Source organism: Magnolia sinica, chromosome 3 (assembly GCF_029962835.1).
Source record: "Magnolia sinica isolate HGM2019 chromosome 3, MsV1, whole genome shotgun sequence".
NCBI classification, from domain to species: domain Eukaryota; kingdom Viridiplantae; phylum Streptophyta; class Magnoliopsida; order Magnoliales; family Magnoliaceae; genus Magnolia; species Magnolia sinica.
The window spans coordinates 127,854,708-127,877,620 of record NC_080575.1 but is presented as its reverse complement, the minus strand read 5'-3'; the positions used below and the strand labels follow the sequence as shown (position 1 = coordinate 127,877,620).

General features: G+C 41.4%; 1 protein-coding gene and 1 non-coding gene across 3 annotated transcripts; both read right to left on the bottom strand.

Annotated features, from left to right (window-relative positions):
- Window positions 1–5,891: 5,891 nt before the first annotated feature.
- On the bottom strand, window positions 5,892–5,998 carry LOC131241621 (small nucleolar RNA R71). Its single transcript, XR_009169182.1, has one exon. It is a non-coding gene; the product is annotated as a small nucleolar RNA R71 (small nucleolar RNA).
- A 12,116-nt stretch (window positions 5,999–18,114) lies between these two features.
- Window positions 18,115–22,838, bottom strand: LOC131241253 (uncharacterized). Of its 2 annotated transcripts, XM_058240008.1 has the most exons (6): window positions 22,614–22,832; window positions 21,511–21,572; window positions 20,515–20,650; window positions 19,830–19,902; window positions 18,691–18,756; window positions 18,115–18,560 (listed from the first exon to the last, which is right to left on the bottom strand). In XM_058240008.1, exons 1-6 carry the CDS (start codon window positions 22,745–22,747, stop codon window positions 18,342–18,344), a joined length of 690 nt encoding a protein of 229 aa, XP_058095991.1. In that variant the 5' UTR covers window positions 22,748–22,832; the 3' UTR covers window positions 18,115–18,341. The 2 variants fall into 2 exon arrangements, with proteins under 2 accessions (XP_058095991.1, XP_058095990.1); XM_058240007.1 differs by lacking the exon at window positions 18,691–18,756 and having other exon boundaries at window positions 18,115–18,632; window positions 22,614–22,838.
- Between the last annotated feature and the right edge of the window lie 75 nt (window positions 22,839–22,913).

Here is a 22,913-nt window from a genome sequence, read left to right as displayed (position 1 = left end):
ACAAATACCATATGGGATTACGATTTTCACCGTTAAAATATTCGTAAGGCCCACCATATCGTTTATTTTCCATCCAATCTGTTCATATGGTGACAAAGACCTTGATGAAGAGGAAAAACAAATATCATGTTGATCCAAAACTTCTATCAATGACCCCCAAAAGGGTTTCAATGGTATACGTTCAACCCCCACCGCTTTTTATAGTGTGGTCCACTTGATCTTTAGATCTGCTTTATTTTTTAGATCAAGCATTACGATGAGCTCGCAAACGCAAAATGGATGGACGGTTTGGATATAACACATACCTCATGATGGGACCCAAAGAACTCACCGACGTCAATACACAAGCTAGATCGCTGGTGTGTGGTGCACTAGCCCATCCGCTTCCTCGATTTGGAGCTTATGCGGGGACCCCTTGCCACCAGCCCGGTGGCTGTGGTCGGTGCTCTGTGGGCCAACATCATGTATGTATTTCATTCATTCTGTTCATCCATTTTTACATATCATTATAGATCTTGATCCCAAAAACAAGAGAGATATAAATCACAGGTGGAACACACCACAAGAAAACAATAGTGATTGGATATCCACCATTAAAATCCTCTTAAGGCCCACTGTACTGTTTCTTTGACATCCAATTTCTTGATCAGGTCATAAAGGCCAAGGTGAAGGGAAAAATAACAAAGATCAGCTTGATCGAAAATTTTTATAGCCCTTAAAAGGTTTATAACAGTCAATGCTCATCAACACTGTTTACTGTAATGTGGTTCAGTCGAGATTGGGATGTACCTCATTTTTTTTTTTGTTTCATACTGTAAAGTGATCTACACAAATGGATGGACGGCATAGGTGAAATACATACATCATGGTGGGGTCTCATTCTGTTCATCCATTTTTATAGATCAGTTCAGGGCTTCATCCCAAAGATGAGAGGGATATAAATGGCAGGTGGACCACACCAAAGGAAACAATGGTAATTGGATATCCACCCTTAAAATCCTCCTAACACTCACTGTACTGTTTATTTGACATCAAACATGTTGATTAGGTCATACAGATCCATAGGTGGTGAAATCCTAATAAGGTGTGAGTGTGTGGTGGTGTGTGCGCGTGTTTTTTTTTTTTTTTTTTTAAAGGGCCATACAGATCCAATGAAGGGAAAAAACAAGGACTAGCTTGATCCAAAACTCCCAAAAAAGTTTTCAATGGTCCACGTTCATTCAACACTGTTTCCTGCGATGTGGTCCACTTAAGGTTGGGATATATCTCATTTTTGGCATCATACCATAAAATGATCTAGAAAAATAGATGGACGGCATGGATGAAACACATACATCATGGTGAGGCCCATAGCGCATGACTACTAGCCATTAGATGGTGGCAGGGAGTAGCCAATCCGTTTCCGCTGGGGAAACGTCTGTACGGACGCAGATTTGGTGGATCGAGTGACCACCCACCTTGGTGGATCCGTGACTGTGGGCCCCACCTTGATGTATATATTTTATGTCTATGCCGTCCATATGTTTTTCATATCTTTTTAAGGCACAAGCCCAAAAAATGATGTAGATCCAAATCCCAGGTGGACCACACCATAGGAAATACCAATGATTGAGAACCCATTCTTGAAACTTACTAGGGCCCACTTTAATGTTTATTTGCCACACAACCTATTGATAAGGCCACGAAGGCTTATATGACGAGGAAACACAAATACCAGCTAGATCGAAAACTTGTGGCCCAAAAACTTTTGTGGCCATTAAAAGGATGTGAATGATTTGTTTAACTTGATTTTGTTTCTTTGGCTCCATACTAACTTTTCAAGATTAATAGACTGGTGTGCTTAGATGCTCAAGGTGTTGTAGAGGGCCGCCCCTAGTCAAAATAAAGCCTCAAAATTCATGGTTGGCTAAGATCCATAAAATGACCCAAAAGACAAGAAATCCAAAGGATTCTTAACTTGAGTTACTCCCGGTTGATCTACACCGTGGGTTCCGAATAAAGGGGCCGGTTATGAAAAAGGAAGGGTTCTAATGAAGCAATGTCTCTACTTGGAGTTGTATGTTTTTTTAAATAATTCAAAATTGTATGATTTTTTTACATAATTGGGAAACTTCCAATGTTGCATAAATTAAGTCATACTTCACAAGCTTTTTAAGCCCCAAGTAAGTAAAATAATAAAGTAAATAAGATAAGTAGGATTAAGCCATACTTTACAAGCTTTTTAGAACTTCAATGGCAAAATACAAAAGAAACAAAAAGTATAATAAAAAGTGTGAGTGGGTGTAGACATTGAAATAATGAAGGGATTATACGCAGCGGAATGCAATTTGATCCGGACATCTTTATCTCTGGCTTTACTCGTTAACTTTCGTTTTATCTATTACTTTTGACTTTTTCATTGAAGCAGATATAGACAAAAAAAAAAAAATTCTTAAAATACCAGAAAGTTAGAATGCGTTTGTCATGGAGAAAGAGAATTGTTGAGGGTCAAATATTGTATATCAGACCCTGTTATTGCTTGGATTTTCAAACATAATACTGTTTAACGGCCCGATTTAAATCGTGTTTGTGTTGCAGGGCGTATTTACGAGCCTGGACTGGGAAAAGGTATTAAAAGCATGGATTTAATGGCTGAAATCACCAAGGCAAGCGACGGACTCTAGGGGACCAAGATCGACGGAATTACACGTCAGGGATCCGCGAAAATCGAGAAACTAAAGCTCAAGCGGCCTGAAAGTCAGCCAGAATGCAAGATCACTGGGTTTCCATCATCTGTTCGGCTCAAAACTTTATACATGGCTCGAGGACCAAAAACTAACCGTACACGTCAAATTTCAGCCATAGATCCCTCTGGAAGTGGCCCAACGGACAGATCAGCCTATAAGTCAGTGATTTGGGGCCCGCCTGGTATCTGAAAATGCTTCAATTTTGTTCTCAACGCCTTAAATGGAGTGACAGACCAAATGGACGGAGCAAATGTCTCACGAACATCACAGTGGACCCTACATGAACAGTGAGTGTACATGGTGTACACGCACCGCCGTGCACCGGACAGTCAGCCCGGTCAAAGACGGGCTGACCCGTCTTCTTCTTCCGCAGCAACAACGGACGAACGCTGTTCGTCCGTTTTTCATCAGTGGGCCCCCCTCGCTCTCCAGATGATAAATCTGGACCATTCATCAGACTCCCAGGGTCCATGTTACCATGGCCTAGGTGGAGAAATTCCAAGATACATCAGAGATCGATTTTCAATCATTCAAACGGAAGACAGACGGCCGGTTTAAAATTCAATGGGCCACGCTCAACCCAATCCAAAATCGACCATCTCAAAACGGTTTTTCGAGCTGAGACTAGTGGACGGACTGGATTTCACCGCTGATGCAGATCATGGGCCCACCGATCTTACCAGCGAAGGATCGTGCGCAGGCTCTGCGTCCGCAAAAACCAGCCGCAGTGGGCCACTGAGCGATCAAGGGGATGATCAGATAGATGATCTGATCCGTCCAGAGGATGCCAAGGGGGGTCCTGATCCCGTTCATGAAGTCAAATCAGAAATATGGGCAGTCATCCTCCACAATTCCGAGCCGACGCAAGTCGGTTTCCAAGATTTGCTGCACCAAAACAGGGACGTGCGTTCCTGGATGCGTAAAAGCCACGCAATATCACCGACCACCTACGGCAGCAAGGAGGTTCCCTTTCGCACACCGATACGAACGGATGCTTGGGCTGCCTATAAAAAAGGAAGAGAAAAGGGATCGGTGGGGGATTCTTTTTGAACAGGGAAGCTTGAACGTGGGGCTGGAGGCAGCCGTAGAGCAGACTAGGAGGCTAGAGAGTTTCTTCTTCTTTTTTATTTTTATTATAATTTGTTTATTTTTAAGAGATCCAGCTCATCCATGTCTGGCTGAACCTCTTAGCTAGGGCTAAGAGGTGAAGCTTGTAGCGTGATGGGAGACTATTGCTATGCCTTTTATTTAGATTGAATTGATTTTTGATTTAATTTTATTATGAGAATATTTGTAGTCTTTAATGGCCTGTTCTGACTGACATTATAATGGGTTTGCAATGGGTTTGAGTATCTCTTTTTCCTTATTTTGATTGTGGCGTCAGGAAGCCCTATTGTTCGCCATCGTCTCCTGGGCATGGTTGGATGGCGGTATCCTTCCTAACCTTCATAATCATCTGATTGGTTGGTAATTGGTTTAATTCTGTTGTTTGCTCTGTCTCCTGGGCATGGTTTGATGATGGAATTCATTCTGATTTATATTCCTTTCATCACGTGAAGACTAAATCAAGTAAGTTCAGTTTGATTTTCATGATTCTTAATGCAGGCATAAGATCTCCCTGATCTCTACAAGTGGATCCTCTGAATCCCTAGTTTCCCTTCCCTGAATTGTTTAAAGTTTTAGATAATTACTCCACAATTATTCCTTAAATTCTATTTGATTTAGATTACATTTTAGTCTAGTTCTAGTTCTACTTAATTTCAGATAACGTACAGGTATCAGTTCCTTGGGATTCGACATCGGTCTCACCGAGTTTATTACTATATCACAACCCTATACTTGGGGAGTGAACAAGTTTTTGGCGCCATTGCCAGGGACTGACGGTTGCGATTCTCTGAAATTAATTAGGTTTAGAATTAGTTTAATATTAGAATTTGACTAACTTTAGTTTTAGGTTTTTAATTGATTTATAGAACTAACTTGTTTCCATGTTTTGTAGGATCCTGACATAAGTTTCTAAATTGGTAATTCCTTCCTAATTTTTCTACTTTTTCTACTTTTAAAATTAGGGTTTAAATTTTAGAAATTTTCTAATTCTAGTATCTTCCAATCAGTAGGAAATAGTTTATTTTTAGAAACTAGGTTATTTCTTTCCCCTTTTTAGAAATTAACTTTCTATTTTTGTCTTGTAATAACTTTCTAATTCTAACTCTTTTAGAATCTAATTTTGTTTCCTAATTTTCTACTCATAGAATTTTTGTTTATAAACTAAACTTTCCTATTGTGTAGGCCTTTAAGATAGAAATTTCTAATTCGGTAAGTTCTTTCTCTCTACTTTCTATTTTTCATATCTCTTTTTAATTTACTTTTTAGTGTAGGACTTTCTCCTTTTAGAAACTAGTTTACTTCTATCTTCCTTTTTAAAGATTTTTTTTTTTACTCTAGACATTCTCTTTAGAACTGACTTGTTTGTTTTTTTTTGCAAGTCATTGACTTAGGGGCTTCAAATTGGTAATTTCTTTCCAACTCTCCCTCTCTTTCTTTTTAGATTTTCTTTTCCTTTCTTAGGATTAGGCTTTGAATTTGATTGAGGGTTGCGAGTGTTTCATGCCAAAGTGGGCCCGTGACAACACTCGACGTCTCTTGACTGAAGGAGGATTGGTTGAGGGGTTGACTATCCATCGCAGGACTAGACACCACTCGAAATCTCCTGAGTTATTTGAAGTTATGGCTGAAGACCAACCTCCTCTACTTCTACCTAGGGTGGAGGATACCCAAGATGAGAATGAGGTGCATCGGGCACCCCCGCCTCGTACTTTACGAGATTATCTACAACCGGCGGGAGTGAGTACGCCCTCATGCATGATTTTTCCTGAAAACACAGGACAAATGGACATTAAGCCAGGAGTTATCCAACTCCTTCCCAAATTCCATGGACTTGAATCAGAGAGTCCATATTTACATTTGAAAGAGTTCGATGAGAATATAGCTACATTATGTTTTCCTAATGTATCTGAGGATACAATCAGGCTGAAACTCTTTCCTTTTTCCTTAAAAGAGAAAGCTAAGATGTGGTTACATTCACTGCTTCCTAGATCCATTGGCACATGGAACGACATGCAGAGGGAATTCATAAAAAAATTCTTCCCACATCATAAAACGATTACCCTCAGAAAAGCAATCATGAACTTTGCCCAAAAGGAAGATGAAACATTCTTCCAATGTTGGGAAAGGTTTAAAGATTTGGTCAGTTCATGCCCACAACACGGATTTGAAACGTGGCGCATTACAAATTTTTTCTATGATGGACTGACATCTTCCATGCGCCAAATGGTCGAGACAATGTGTAATGGAGAGTTCATTAATAAAGATGTTGACGAGGTATGGGATTACCTCGATAGTCTTGCTGAAAAAACACAATCATGGGACTATTACCCAAAGTCGAACACCACGTCTAGGCCGACTTAATTAAAGGAGAAAGGTGGATTATATCTCTTGAAAGAAGAGGATCATCTCAAGTGTAAAGTGACTACGCTCATAAGGAAAGTGGAGGCCATGGAAGGAAAGAAGGATAAGGTTAATGAAATTGTTTGTGACATCTGTGATTGCAACATTCATACAACTGAAAATTATCCTACGATACCCGCCTTTCGAGGAGGTTTGAATGAACAAGCTAATGTCGTAAACAACTATCAAAGACCTTTTACTGGACCTAACTCTAATACGTACAATCCTGGTTGGAAAAATCATCCAAACTTTAGTTGGAGGAATGGACAAACGGCTACCCCTCAAGGTTTCTTCAATCAAAATCCAAACCAAGTGAAACCTCAAGAGGAACCGGTTCAAAATTCCATACAAGAGCTGGCTCAGGCAATGCGGGGAATTACAGATTTTATGCAAAAGATAGATTCTCGTATGACGGTTATAGAAAAGGGGATGCCAACCTCTCCCCAATCCTAAACCGCAGTACGAGATTAATGATCCCAACTCTTCAAATCAGATGAGGCACGCTAAATCCATCACCACTCTTAGGAGTGGAAAAATCATTGATAAAACTCTTCTGGTTAGGCCCGAAAAGCCTCAAGAACCAGAAGAGGACAACAATGATGGATCCAGTGATGCCCCACAAAAATTAGAACTGGAACTTCTAGAGAAGCCAGTTGCTCCGTTCCCCTAACGGTTGGTTTCACCAAAACCTCTCTCTAACTCTCAGGATATCCTAGAGGTGTTGAAACAAGTAAAAGTCAACATTCCTCTACTTGATGTCGTGAAACAGATTCCTTCATATGCCAAATTTCTGAAAGACTTATGCACGACCAAAAGACGGCAAAGTATTCAAAAGAAAATTTTCTTGACTGAGAAAGTGAGTGCTATCCTAAAGCAAGACGTGCCACAGAAATTCAAAGATCCCGATAGCCCAACCATATCATGTGTAATCGGGAACCATCGAATTGATCACACACTTCTTGACTTAGGAGCGAGCGTCAATCTGATTCCCTACTCGGTATACAAACAGTTAGGTTTGGGTGAATTAAAACCCACCCTAACCACACTACAACTTGCTGATCGCTCTGTTCATGTACTAAGAGAGATAATTGAGGATGTGTTGGTCCAAGTTGATAGATTTACTACCCTGTAGATTTTATCATCCTGGACACCGAACTCATCAATAACATAAGCACTCAGATCCTCGTCATTTTTGGCCATCCATTCCTTGCCACTTCAAATGCAATTATCAATTGCAGGAATGGTGTCATGACTATGTCTTTTGGGAATATGACATTGGAGTCAAACATTTTTTTCAATAACGACAGAAACATAGAGGAGGATGATGATTTCCACGACATTAACATGATTGACTCTTTAGTGGAAGATACGACACCTCTAACCTTATCCTCCGACTCTCTAGAGACGTGTCTGGCCCACTCCCATGATTTTGATGATGACATGATTAGGAAGACGTGTGCCTTGCTTGATACTGCACCGGTACTTGAAGTTAACCAGTGGAGGCCACAATTTGAAGAATTGCCACAAACCGATGTAGTGCCTTTACCGTCTAACCTCAAGCCGCCGAAGCTTGACCTAAAACTTTTGCCCCCTGATTTGAAATATGCCTATTTAGGTCAAGATGAGACATACCCGGTAGTGATCTCTGCCCACCTGGAGAAAGAACAGGAGAGTATGCTCATCTCTACTCTCATTGAGCATAAAGGAGCCCTGGGATGGACGATAGCGGACTTCAAGGGAATCGATCCCTCGATTTGTACTCACCGCATATATCTTGAGGATAATGCAAAAACCGCTCGGCAACCACAACGTAGACTAAATCCAAACATGAGGGAAGTGGTTAAGGCTGAGGTTCTTAAACTATTGGACGTGGGTATCATATACCCTATATCTGATAGTCAATGGGTGAGTCCAACTCAAGTGGTCCTTAAGAAGTCCGGAATCACCATCATAGCCAATGCTAATAATGAGCTCGTGCCAACTAGAGTCACTACTGGTTGGAGAATGTGCATTGACTACAGGAAGTTAAATACCGTCACGAGGAAAGACCACTTTCCTTTACCATTCATTGATCAGATCCTGGAAAGGTTAGCTGGTCACTCCTATTACAGTTTCCTTAACGGGTATTCGGGCTACAACCAGATAGAAATAGCCCCTGAAGACCAGGAAAAGACCACATTTACATGTCCCTACGCCACATTTTCCTACCGAAGGATGTCATTCGGACTATGTAATGCCCTTGCCACCTTTCAGCGATGTATGCTTAGTATCTTTTCTGATATGATGGGGCAATATCTAGAGGTCTTCATGGATGATTTCTCTGTTTACGGTCCATCTTTCAGCAAGTGCTTGGAAAGTCTTAAACGTGTGCTGAAAAGATGTGAAGAAAATAACTTGGTACTTAATTGGGAGAAGTGTCATTTCATGGTTCAGAAGGGAATTGTCCTTGGGCATATCATCTCGTCCAAGGGAATCGAGGTAGATAAGGTAAAAATTGATCTTATCTCTAACCTACCTCCACCCAAGAATATCAGAGACGTGCGATCCTTCTTAGGACACGTAGGATTTTACAGGCGATTCATAGAGGACTTTAGTCTCCTCTCTCGTCCTTTATGTAGTCTTCTTCAAAAGGATGTTCCGTACGAGTGGACTGAGCATTGCCATGAAGCTTTCACCAAGCTTAAGGGCACGTTAACCACTGCACCTATCATGCAGCCACCTGACTGGAGCCTTCCTTTTGAGCTTATGTGCGACGCTTTTGATTATGCTCTTGGAGCGATTTTAGGCCAGAGAAAAGACAAGAGACCCTACGTCATCCATTACGCGAGTAGGACTTTAAATTCAGCCCAAGTGAACTACTCAACTACGGAAAAAGAACTCTTAGGCGTAGTGTTCGCCTTGGACAAATTTAGGTTCTACTTGATCGGATCCAAGATCATTATCTATACAGATCATGCGGCACTGAAGTATCTTCTTTCTGAGAATGATTCTAAGCCCCGCCTGATACGATGGATCCTTCTACTCCAAGAATTTGATTTGGAAATTAAAGATAAAAAGGGAGTAGAAAACGTTGTGGCCGATCACCTTTCTCACCTTAATACCTCTGATTCCCTTGAGACGACCCATATTAACGACATGTTCCCTGATGAACAACTATTCAGAGTCTCCCATTCACCTTAGTTCGCTGATATTGCTAATTATCTTGCTACAGGTGCCATACCGACACAGTGGACTGCGCAAGATAAGAAGAAATTTTTCACCGAAGTGTGCAACTTTTTCTGGGATGATCCTTATTTATTTAAATATTGCTCAGACCAAATTCTAAGGAGATGTATACCAGACGATGAGCATCAGAGCATCATCTCCTTCTGTCACTCACAGGCCTGTGGTGGTCACTTTTCTGCTAAAAAGACCACGGCCAAGATTCTGCAGTGTGGCTTTTACTGGCCCACTATGTTTAAGGACACTCATGAGTTTTGCAAAGCTTGTGAGCGTTGTCAGAAATTGGGAGCATTGTCCCGTCGAAATATGATGCCTTTGAATCTCATCCTTATCATTGAAGCATTCGATTGGTGGGGCATCGATTTCATGGGACCATTTCCCCAATCGTTTGGAAATCTGTATATTTTGCTCGCCGTGGATTATGTCACTAAATGGGTCGAAGCGATTCCGTGTCGAACTAATGACCATCGCACGGTCATTAAATTCCTAAAAGAAAACATCCTTTCTCGATTCGGAACGCCTCGAGCCATCATTAGTGATGGGGGCTCACACTTTTGTAATAAACCATTTGAGAGCTTAATGAAGAAATACGGTATCTCTCATAGGGTAAGCACCCCGTACCACCCACAGACGAGTGGGCAAGCTAAGATTTCTAATAGGGAAATTAAACACATTTTGGAGAAAACGGTTAACCTTGATCGTAAGGATTGGTCAATCCAATTGACCGATGCCTTATAGGCATACCGTACTGCCTTTAAAACTCCTATTGGAATGTCTCCCTTTAGACTTGTCTATGGGAAAGCTTGTCACCTGCCTGTGGAGCTGGAACATAAAGCGTACTGGGCGATCAAAAATCTTAATTTCAATCTGGACAACGCTGGCTCGCTACGCAAACTTCAATTGAATGAACTTGAGGAAATCCGGAATGATGCGTACGATAATTCGAGAATTTACAAGGACAAGATGAAAGCATTTATGACCAATACATTTTGCGAAAATCATTCACGCCTGGTCAGAAGGTCCTTTTGTACAATTCTCGATTACATCTCTTTCTGGGTAAGCTTCGATCTCGTTGGACCGGCCCTTACATTGTTGTTAATGTTTTTCCTCATGGGGCCGTCGAGATAAGAGATCCCGACAATGGCAAGGAGTTTAAAGTCAATGGATATCGATTGAAACCATTTGTCGAGAAATTTGATTTAGAGGACATGTCCATGACCCTGACTGCTCCTGTTTACCAAGATTGATCTCCTAATCTGATGGAGGTATAGGTAGGTTTATCGCTTTCATAGGACTAGGGTAGTTGCTTTATTTGTCTGGCTAAAGACGGTAAACTTAGCGCTCCTGAGAGGCAACTCAGCTCTTCATTTCATTTCGTTTTTATCATTAGTTAGTTCAATGTTTGTGGGTAACATTACTGCAAACCCTCACGAGACTACAACTCGTCCACTAGAGGCAACCTAGGGGTTTAAAGGCTTGTTGTATACGCTAAATGCAATCGAGAGCACCTACGAAAGTGGTATAGGTAGGATTTTATTTTTGTTATTTTTGTGTTGCTTTCTCTTTCGTGCTGACCGACCCCCATGCTGCGATCTCTTGGAAAGTGTCTCTCGATTCATCATCCAGGTACTATCTTCCCATCACTTCATATTTACTTTTCGTTGTCCCAAGTGCATTGCACGCTCATATCTTTTACATTGAGGACAATGTAGATTATAGGTTAGGGGTGAGAGATTAGGTGACCTAATCAACATTTTCTTGATCTTGAACAAAAATTGTGAAATTTTTTAATTTTTCTGGACTTTCTTGTGAATTCGAAGGGACTTTGACAGTCATCCAGGGCACTTGGAATTTCAAGATACATGATGTTGGAAATTTAAGACGCCTGGATTCAGTATCTATTGGATTGCATAATTAAGTTTGAATTGTTAATCCAGAATTAGAAGTTGTACACATTGATTGAGTTATGATCTCACATGTCACATCTCGCTTTCACATTAAGGTTTCAGTTTGATATTGAAGGATTTTCTTGGTACTTACTAAGCATGAAAGGAACCGGCCTGAGAAAATTGAAAGGATTGGGTGAATAATCTTCACCATAGGTTTGCTCCCTATAGGTGAAGGTCCAGTTTCCCAAAGTAGCCAGCGGAAAGGGGTAGGCAATGGTCTTCATCATAGGTTTGCTCCCTATAGGTGAAGATTTGATTCCTCCCCTTGGCGGTATTTTAATGAAAAAAATATATATATATCAAAGGTCGATTAATGAAAAGATGATCCATGAGGAAAGTTTTAGTTATTATGAATTATCTTAGTATTTACCAATAATATCATGAAATTAAGAAGTGAACCTTAATGATAAGTCGAGCTTACACGATACACCCATGGAACTCAATATTTAGAATCGTTCTAATTAATGGATTAATATTTGAGCTTGATTATGAAGTTTACCGTGAGCTTGATTTCAGGAGAAAGTAATGCCAACATTCATGAATCTTAGAATTTGAGTATTTTTTTTATTTTTCATAAATCTCTTGAGTTCGTAGAAATTGTCCTGTAATTCTCAATTTATTTTTCGCATACCTTGCACGGGACTAGCAAGATGCTGGTTGGGGGTTGTGTTGAGGGTCAAATATTGTATATCAGACCTTATTATTGCCTGGATTTTCAAACATGATACTGTTTAACGGCCCGATTTAAATCGTGTTTGTGTTGCAGGGCGTATTTACGAGCCTGGACTGGGAAAAGGTACTAAAAGCATGAATTTAATGGTCCGAAGTCACCAAGGCAAGCGACGAACTCCAGGGGACCAAGATCGACAGAATTACACGCCAGGAATCCGCGAAAATCGAGAAACTAAAGTTCAAGTGGCCTGAAAGTCAGCCAGAATGCAAGATCACTGGGTTTCCATTATCTGTTCAGCTCAAAACTTTATACATGGCTCGAGGACCAAAAACTAACCGTACACATCAAATTTCAGCCATTGAATCCATCTGGAAGTGGCCCAACGGACAGATCAGCCTATAAGTCAGTGATTTAGGGCCCGCCTGGTATCTGAAAATGCTTCAATTTTGTTCTCAACGCCTTAAATGGAGTGACAGAGCAAATGGACAGAGCAGATGTCTCACGAACATCACAGTGGACCCTACATGAACAGTGCGTGTACATGGTGTACACGCACCGCCGTGCACCGGACGGTCAGCCCGGTCAAAGATGGGCTGACCCGTCTTCTTCTTCCGCAGCAACAGCGGACGGACGCTGTTCGTCCGTTTTTCATCAGTGGGCCCCCCTCGCTCTCCAGATGATAAATCTGGAACATTCATCAGACTCCCAGGGTCCATGTTACCATGGCCTAGGTGGAGAAATTCTAAGATACATCAGAGATCGATTTTCGATCGTTCAAACGGAAGACGGATGGCCGGTTTAAAATTCAATGGGTCACGCTCAACCCAATCCAAAACCGACCATCTCAAAACGGTTTTTCGAGCTGAGACTAGTGGACGGACTGGATTTCACCACTGATGCAGATCATGGGCCCACCGATCTTACCGGCGAAGGATCGTGCGTAGGCTCTGCGTCCGCAAAAACCGGCCGCAGTGGGCCACTGAGCGATTAAGGGGATGATCAGATAGATGATCTGATCCGTCCAAAGGATGCCAAGGGGGGTCCTGATCCCGTTCATGAAGTCAAATCAGAAATATGGGCCGTCATCTTCCACAATTCCGAGCCGACGCAAGTCGGTTTCCAAGATTTGTTGCACCAAAACAGGGACGTGCGTTCCTGGATGCGTAAAAGCCACGCAATATCACCGACCACCTACGGCAGCAAGGAGGTTCCCTTTCGCACACCGATACGAACGGATGCTTGGGCTGCCTATAAAAAAGGAAGAGAAAAGGGATCGGTGGGGGATTCTTTTTAAACAGGGAAGCTTGAACGTGGGGCTGGAGGTAGCCGTGGAGCAGACTAGGAGGCTAGAGAGTTTCTTCTTCTTTTTATTTTTATTATAATTTGTTTATTTTTAAGAGATCCAACTCATCCATGTCTGGCTGAACCTCTTAGCTAGGGCTAAGAGGTGAAGCCTGTAGCGTGATGGGAGACTATTGCTATGCCTTTTATTTAGACTGAATTGATTTTTGATTTAATTTTATTATGAGAATATTTGTAGTCTTTAATGGCATGTTGTGACTGACATTACAATGGGTTTGCAATGAGTTTGAGTATCTCTTTTTCTTTATTTTGATTGTGACGTCAGGAAGCCCTGTTGTTCGCCATTGTTTGCTGAGCATGGTTGGATGACGGTAACCTTCCTAACCTTCATAATCATCTGATTAGTTGGTAATTGGTTTAATTCTGTTGTTTACTCTGTCTCCTGGGCATGGTTTGATAATGGAATCCATTCTGATTCATATTCCTTTCATCACGTGAAGACTAAATCAAGTAAATTCAGTTTGATTTCCATGATTCTTAATGCAGGCACAAGATCTCCCTGATCTCTACAAGTGGATCATCTGAATCCCTAGTTTCCCTTCCCTGAATTGTTTAAAGTTTTAGATAATTACTCCACAATTATTCTTTAAATTCTATTTGATTTAGATTACATCTTAGTCTAGTTCTAGTTCTACTTAGTTTCAGATAACGTACAGTATCAGTCCCTTGGGATTCGACTTCGGTCTCACCGAGTTTATTACTACATCACAATCCTATACTTGGGGAGTGAATAAGAATCGTGGAGCGAGAGAGAGGTGTACTGCAACAAACCGGGGAAGTCATTTTGACAGAGCTTCACCCGCATTCCACTCTCTTCGACCTTCCAGCCTCTCTGCGCTGAAATCTCTCTGCTCTCCCTTATGAACTCTTTGCCCCCTCTATAACAGTCTACCCTGGAGCTGCTTCTACAGGCTAATGGTGGTTGTACATCACGGCCAGATGAGTTGCTAGTACGACGAAAGGTTACTGTGGCGAATTGGATTGGCTGACCATACGGTTCTTGACCAGTCATGGCAAAAAGAGATTAGCCAAGCTTGGATACGGTGGTGCGTAATACGTACCTGAATACGGTTGACGCACTACCGTATCTGAGCATGTTAACTCACCCGTGGTCTACGGACTACGGGTGAGGCCGGATTGGTATTCATGCATTTTTCCAATATGTGCATGGTTGGTGGCCGCACTGGCGCCAGTACTCCCTCAACTTCTCTATTATCCGTACCCTCTAACCTTAGCTGATCCAGTCCGGTAGACATCCTTGGGGCTGTACAACGGCTTTAGTTGATGATAAGCCAAAATCAGCGTGTGAGGTTTAGTCGATTTAAAGGTGGAGTGTATACCGCCCTAAAATGAGCTGGCAATATGGATCAACGGCATGGATATAAAACACATAGATTACACATACGGTGGCTCGATGATTCCTTATCTCGACCAGCTGGACCAATGAGCTGGAGACAAAGGGGAGTTATTTGATACTCGGGCCAAGTAGAACGGTTCATATGCAGGCACTAAGAAAATTGTACACGTGGTACACATAAACTCAAATTAAAATAGTGGAAGCCAGACTATAGATCACACTACTAAAAGAAGATTGGCGGACCAATCCTCAAATTAAAGGATGGTTGGATATTTTTCATATTTAACTGTCCAATAAATATCCTCCGTTTGCAAAGAATTAATTTGAATTACTTGTATGTCACGTATGTAATTTCTAACTGATTGCATATCTAGCTTTTTTGCCTTTTATAAATGCAGACTTGCAACCATTCATTAGATGGACCACATCTAAAGCATTCTGGAGTATAATAGCCATTCAATGTGTGGCCTTCTTTACGGAACAAAATCATCTTGTTTTGTTCCTCCCTTTGGAAAGGGATGTTTTGAGCAATTGAAGACCAGTCTGATAAATAAATTTAATTATGACCAAACTAAATTAAAATATTAGAGTTTGTTCTATCACATATAAAGAATATTTTATTTTATTTTCACTTTTTCAAGTAAGAGTTGTACCCATAGGAAATTTTTTTTTTTCCTGGTAGGATCCCTATCATTTTATTATTAACAGTATATGTCTAGGACACTGATCAAAAGGTTAAGATCTTCAAGCTTGAGATATATTTGAAGCGCTTCCATCCTGCAAGGGGCCCATCAAATCATCAGTTCATATCACCTAAGCTTAAGCCATATTGCACTGATGAGCGGAATGGGCAGCAAATCTGGCTCGGGCCAGAAAACGAGGCTCATTTGAATAATTCAATGCAATGGGAAAAAATGTGAGTTTTTAAGAAATAAAAATATAACTAATGATTTATTTAAACCATAAACTCTAATAATTAATTAATATTAACTAAAATGAGGAAAAGAAAGTCAAATATGGCACCCAATTGGTGGGACCTGACCAGATAGGAGCCAGAGCCTCTGTCTAGGAATGGGATTACCTGGACCCAACCTATTGACTGCCTTGGTGCCAGCAACACGAATGGACCACATGGATATACAACACTTACATTAAGTAGGGCCACAGTCACAGCCTGAACGAACTAGGGGTTACCCCCACCAACCGACTGAATCCATCAGGTGGGCCACACCATAGGAAACAGTGGAGATTGAATGCCCACCATTGAAACTTTCTTGGGCCAAAATAGTTTAGGATATAGTTAGTATTTGTCTTTTAGATTGATTCAAGTGGCAATTACCTCGTGAACAATTCGGATGACATACAAACATCATGATCAGATCCGGGAAGGTTTAAACAGTGGACGTTTCCATTATAATAGATTTCAATTACTTGTACTATAGTTTTTAAAATTAAAACCATAGATTGAAGTGATTTGATTGCATAAAAGCTCCAAGGGCAATTTCTTCAAAAAATTAAATTAGTATTTACACCTTTTTATGATTTATAGTTCTAATACATGATTGTGATGTGCAAACATTATAGGCATATACTCGTGTTCACAAAGGTTTAAACAGTGGACGTTTCCATGATAATAGATTTCAATTACTCATACTATAGTTTTTAAAATTAAAACCATAGATTGAAGTGATTTGATCGCATAAAAGCTCCAAGGGCAATTTTTTCAAAAAATTAAATTAGTATTTACACCTTTTTATGATTTATAGTTCTAATACATGATTGTGATGTGCAAACATTATAGGCATATACTCGTGTTCACAAAGGTTTAAACAGTGGACGTTTCCATGATAATAGATTTCAATTACTCATACTATAGTTTTTAAAATTAAAACCATAGATTGAAGTGATTTGAGCGCGTAAAAGCTCCAAGGGCAATTTTTTCAAAAAATTAAATTAGTATTTACACCTTTTTATGATTTATAGTTCTAATACATGATTGTGATGTGCAAACATTATAGACATATACTCGTGTTCACAAATTCACTAGATAGCTCAATACATCACTCTCACCAAAGAGTGTACCATTACACTACCATAAATATGTTCAAAATAAAAACATGAATACATATTTGGAATATTTAGGCTATTATGAATTTTCTAATTATTTTTTCAAAATTGTCTGGGCAAAAGAAAATTTCCAACCATTATGGGGGTCGTAATAGTCATTACGCCCCTATATCGGGCCAATACCCGTATCGGTAATGGTAGTGAGCGCTACAGCCACCGTTACTGACATGGAATACCTTGGCGGAAAGTCACAAGCCTGCCCAACTGAACCAGTGGGATGGCGACACGTCAGGGTCCCACCCACATTATTGGTTCCGGGGTCTCACTGAAGTCACACAAGGGAATCAAGAATATCAAGCGTCAAAGATAAGTGGGCTCCACCATAAAGCGAATCAATTTCATTGGTTGCTGGTGTGGCCACCTATAAGAAGGTATCCTTGCTCAACTTAGCCAGTCAGGCCTCTGAGCAGTTTCTGGGTGTTGGTTACTCCCTCTCCCTCACGGGCTTCTGACATTGCCACTTCTTGATATTTGGCCCTTCCCTTTTTTTATAGATGCACCCCTTTTTCTTCTTTTCGTAATTCGGTACCCCAAGCCTTTACTGGTGCATTATCAAAAGCCCAGAAAAGGTGTACCTACGAAACGACATGCGACTTGCCTGTAAACCGGGGTTACAAGGCTCCCCTGTAACCCAAAGCTGTGGGACCCACCACGATGTTTGTGCTATATCTGCTATGTCCATCCATTTCGTCGGCTCATTGTAGGACATGATCCCAAACATGAGGGAAATCCAAAGTGTGCCACACGAGTGAGGATTGAATACCCACCGTTGAAACCTCAGTGGGATCAGATGTTTCCTCTTCATCGAGGTGGGAATCACGTTATGAAGGGGTTGGATGGGATCTAAACATTACTGTGGGCTACAGGAAGGTTTCAACAATGGGTCTTTACATTCCCACTATTTCCAGTGGTATATGGTGTATTTGAGTTTTGGATCTCCCTCTTCTTTAGGTTCATGTCTTAGACTGAGCATGAAATGTATAGATGGAACAGATACAGCACAAAAATCATGGTTGGCCCCACAGAGATTTGGGTTACAGGGGAGCCGTGTAACCCGGTTACAGGCAAGCCACGTCGCTCCAAAAGTGCCATGTAGAATCCATCACACTGCCAGAGTTTCATTCTCTCTTTTTTTCCAGATAGATGTGGTTTTTGGAGCAGTGGGCCATTCACAATAAGGGACACCAGAAGTCATATCAAGATTCACCATTCCAACAGCCATGTGTACTAAGTGACATGGAAGCTCAGCATTCTACTGAATTATCTCCCAGTATCAAAAGGAAAACAAACTGTTGTAGAAGAAAGGCTCTTCTACAAAACGAGAAGCCAAAATGCTCATACCTTTTATGTGAAATGCATGCTTCATAAACAGAAGATGTCTTTTTCTCTTTTTCTTTTTTTTCCATAAAGACGAGATGTCAGCTTAGGCTTTCGATTGATTTGGAGACAAACTCTGCAATTGCTTTTACAGCTTGTTCTTCAGCTTCGTCCTGACTTGATCCGCTCGACTGCAGAAACTTTTTCCCAATCTTGAAAGAATGGTCTCCACCGTCAATAACATGCAGCGCGTTGACAGACTTCATCTTCTTTTGGACGGCAGCCAGCCTATCTAATGGACAGAGTCCATCTTTACTACCCTGCATTGAGAACCAAAACATTTTTTGAAGCAGAACAATTCCACCAACAAATTCTCCATTACTTGAAGGTATCTGAAATAACAAAACTCAAAAAAGGGACAAACATCAGAATGGAATGTGTATCTTTCACCTGTACAAACATAACAGGAACTGAAAGTTGCAACAAAATCTCATCTCGAACCGCTCCGTTTATGCCCTGGGGTGAAAAATACAATAATAATAACATACCAGCATTGTACCATACAACTGCGATTTTACACCAAGTATAGCTACACTTTTTCTTTAAACAAGCAAGGCACAGCTTGAACACGGTAATGCTGAAGCAAAGACCAACTTCAATTATGGGTTCAAATCCAATAAAACTAGAATCCATATCAAATTTGGGTATGTTTGGATGTACCAACAAAGTGTGATGTGTGTGATTTTGGCTCAAATTACAAGTGTTAAATTCCATTTTGGGGAGTAAATCAATGAGCACAAGCTACTTTTGCCTGCTCTTTTATGGGGCGACCTGACACAGGACAACTAACCACTTGCTATAAAAGCTCGAACAAATAGAGTGTGGCAAATCAATCTCTTTATCTCATAACCCAAGCCCCCACATCCCGTGGTTAGGTTCTTGGCCGAACCCCCTCGTGGGCCCTACATCACATGGGTTCTGCCTCACACGGGTGGAGCCTGTCTCACACGAGCCACCCGCCTCACACGGGCTGCTCACCCCAAGTGTGCCCCTGCATCTCATAAGTCACCCCACTCGAGCCCAATGTGAAAATGGCCCTGCATTACAACCCAAATGGGCAGTGGAAAAATGAAAACCACCCATTCCCATAAATGAGTAGGCATCCCGAGAAAGAGGGAGAAAATAAAATAAACATACAAACTACCAACAAAACTTCCTTTTTCGAGCTGGGTTTTCTTGCATTGGAAACTTTTGTGTCGATCTTTATGTCAAAAACTTTTAACTAATATATGTGCGTATATCTCCTCTTTCTCATCATGATATACGAAATAAAAATCAATGCTTTCACATCAACCATGCACTAATATGCATGTTTGGACCATGATTATGCTGGTCAATGCTTGTGTCCACACGCGTGCCTTTGTGTATCAAAAGCCTTAGAGGAGTGGTCTGATTACAAAATGGAAAGCTAACATTGACTGCTATTTTCAAGGATTCCTAATATTACCAATGTAGATGAAAGCTTGGCATGGATTCATCGCAGCAGATGCAGATAATCAAATGAAAAGAGAGGTGGATAAATAATAAACCTTCAGTGGGTAGCCCAAACAAACTATTGCAGAAGGACGTATATCTTCCTTGACTGCGACCATGCAACTGACTCTGTTAAAATAGAAACAAAGAGTTAATCATTGGGAACAGCATGAGAGGATTTTTGGTTCATACCCAGCAGGCTCATTTGGCACTACAGCCTCTAGGCATCAGCACGTAAGCCATTCGTGAAATCAACTTGGGTGGTGCACAATGGATATGATAAGTTGCAATGTGGGGCGGCTGGCGCCTGGCGCCTGGCAGTGTTGGCATACGAGTCGTGTTGGTAATCAAGTACCAGTGGGTTCCCTACTATTTTGAGCAGCTGATTCCTCCAGCACATGACCTTCATGTGTTTGGTTCTTTGTGCTTTGCAGTTTGCCTAGCAGCTACGCCTCCATGACCCTGCATTGCTTACTTGCCCTTAGGGGAATGTGTGTGATAGTTAGGCAGGGGGGTCAATAGAAAGGTGGGATCACGTTGGTATATGAGTGGTGCCAATGCGAGCCTCTATCATGACCAGTTCTGAGAGTCCATGTCTAAGAGGAGAGGTGATGTTTGGTGGGCAGCCAATTGTAGAACTACTGCCAGTCTACTGTTTTAAATGTCTAAAAGCAAATTAAATGAGAACAAAAAAATTATTCTATTCTTCTAGATCTCGCTGTCATCCCTTTCAAGCATTACCTTGAACCCATGGACTTCCCTGCCAAAATCAGTGGATGCCCAGAATGTTTCGCAGCAGCCTTTCTGACAATATCTGAGTGGTACTCTACTAATTTTTCTGCCTTGGGAGGAGCTTTGCGTTTTCCTCCAGAGATGTCTGCCAATCATTTAATCCAGTCAGTCTATGAAGGCCATCTTTGAAGGACTTGACACCTCCATTGAATCAGCAAAATCAGAGCTTCAACCATGTATTGAAACTTCGAAGAGACTCTTAAAGATTTTTCCACGAAAAAGAACCCCAGACATGGAATTAATTTTACTAAAGATAGAAAAAAAAAAAAAAAAAAAAAACCTCGACATTTGGATGAAAGGATTCTTCTCATGGGTTGGAGGAAATATACAACATTTCCTCCGATCAGAGCATTTTTTGTCCGGCCATCATTCTACACAGGCAGGACCATCTTCCAGTGATCATGACCAGACCATTCAAGTGGTGGCCCCTGCCGCAACCAACCACTAAGCAGTGCTGCAAAACCTCCCCACTTGGCAACACGGGCCATGCGATTTTCAGCTTCAAAAATGAATGGTCAGAAGTGTAACAGCCAACAGTCCATATACAATGGGAACAGGTTCACTGACTGTATGGGACTACTTGATAGAGGAAATTTTTGCTCCATCATTGATCTATGCCAGGTTTTGTGGTTGAAGGACTGGATCTCTACCTGTACGGAATCATGGCATGAATGAAAAAACTGTTCAATTCAAAATGAGCATTGGGTTCTCTCTCCACGGTTAAGGCTCTTCTTTGAAATTTTTATAATGCAATTACAAAAACAAAACACACACACACACTGGCAACTGCTGGCATGGTAGTAATGTTAGTGGCCTACTATAGGGTATTTTCATCATAAAACATTCTCACTGCATAGACCTCTAGAACAGCTCATTATGTTACAAGAACTTAAAATCAGATACAGAAGAAAATCAAACAAACCGTTTGTAGGAATATCAACTCACATGGGTAGTCGAAGGTAACTACTTCAACAGCGTTCAATGCATTTCCTAGCATTTCCTTCCATCTGCAGAATCATCAAGCATAAACATATTACAGAGGTAAAGAACATGGGTGCAATGCCAGAATCAGCACATCGGCATAGCTTTGTAGTTAGCCAGTGTTGGACGCACAATCAAATTGAAATAATTAGTTCAACAGAGTAGAAATAAACAAAATTGCAATTATTTAAGATAGTCTTCGAATTGTGATTGCAACTATTTCCCGATATGATGATTGGGAACAAAACTGATTGGAATTTGGTCATTTTGTTCTTGATCGAAGACATTGTATTCAATTTCAGAGAGCAACTTGGCTGCAACCCTAGAACCAGCAATGTGGGCGGGGCCAACCTTGATGTATGCATTGTATATCCACGCTGTCCATCTGTTTTGCCAGCTTATTTTAGGGCATGGTCCCAAAAAATGAAACAGATAGAATTTTCAGGTGGACCACACCATAGGAAACAGTGATTATTATATACCATTAAAAACCTTTTGTGGGCCACAAGTTTTGGATAGAGCTGATATTTATTTTTTCTTTTCATCAAGGTCTGTGTTACCTTATCAACACGTTGGATGGTCAATAAACATTACAGTGGACCCTAGGAAGTTTTTAATGGTGGGTGTTCAATGAAGACTGTTTCCTGTTGTGTGGTCCACCTGAAATCTGTATCTGCTTCATTTTTGGGGCCATGCCCTAAAATAAGCTGGCAAAACCGATAGCTGGCGTGGACATACAATTCATACATCAAGGTGGGTCCTACGGTCAGGATCCCACCGACATCGCTGGTTCCGGAGTCGCAGCCAAGTCACGCTCTCAATTTCAGCCATCTGATTAGTGGGTTTCTTAAAGCTGCACATTGACCATTGGATGTGGGCTTTTCTGTCCTTTAAGCTTTGACCGTCCAGTTGCAGGCAAGAACGGAGATGGTTGTGGACTATTCAATGGGGGACTTTTTACAGCATCACCCATCCAAGCTGGGGCAGACATGATGAACCGCCTGGAAAGGTGAAAGGTGGGCCCCGCCACTACCAAGTGTAGAGAGAGAGAGAGAGAGAGAGAGGACCTGATCATCCAATCGGAAGAGGAAGGAGCTCCAGCGCCGTGGGCGAAAACCACAAGTGGTGAGATATTCCTCAGAGAATCTCCTTCTTCTTCGCTTTCCTTCTTACGTCGACGCTTCGATGGAGGAGAAGCCATTTCGGACGCGAATCAACCCTAGCCAAATCGACACAAAAAGAGGGTTTTGGCGCGCTCTGTTTTTTGGGTTCGGTAAGGGGCTTATGCGGGCCCGAAGACTGGCCCATGCGGAAACGGATTGTCAACTCCCCCTGACACCAGCCAATGGCTGGTGGTCGGTGCTCTG

Excerpts from the sequence above, each read along its gene's own strand:
- LOC131241253 (XM_058240007.1), bottom strand. The coding sequence starts at position 22,747 with ATGGCTTCTCCTCCATCGAAGCGTCGACGTAAGAAGGAAAGCGAAGAA. Across the intron at positions 21,573-22,613 it reads TCTTCCGATTGGATGATCAG|ATGGAAGGAAATGCTAGGAA; the intron begins GTCCTCTCTCTC and ends ATGATTCTGCAG. Across the intron at positions 18,633-19,829 it reads GTTTGGGCTACCCACTGAAG|ATACCTTCAAGTAATGGAGA; the intron begins GTTTATTATTTA and ends TTGTTATTTCAG.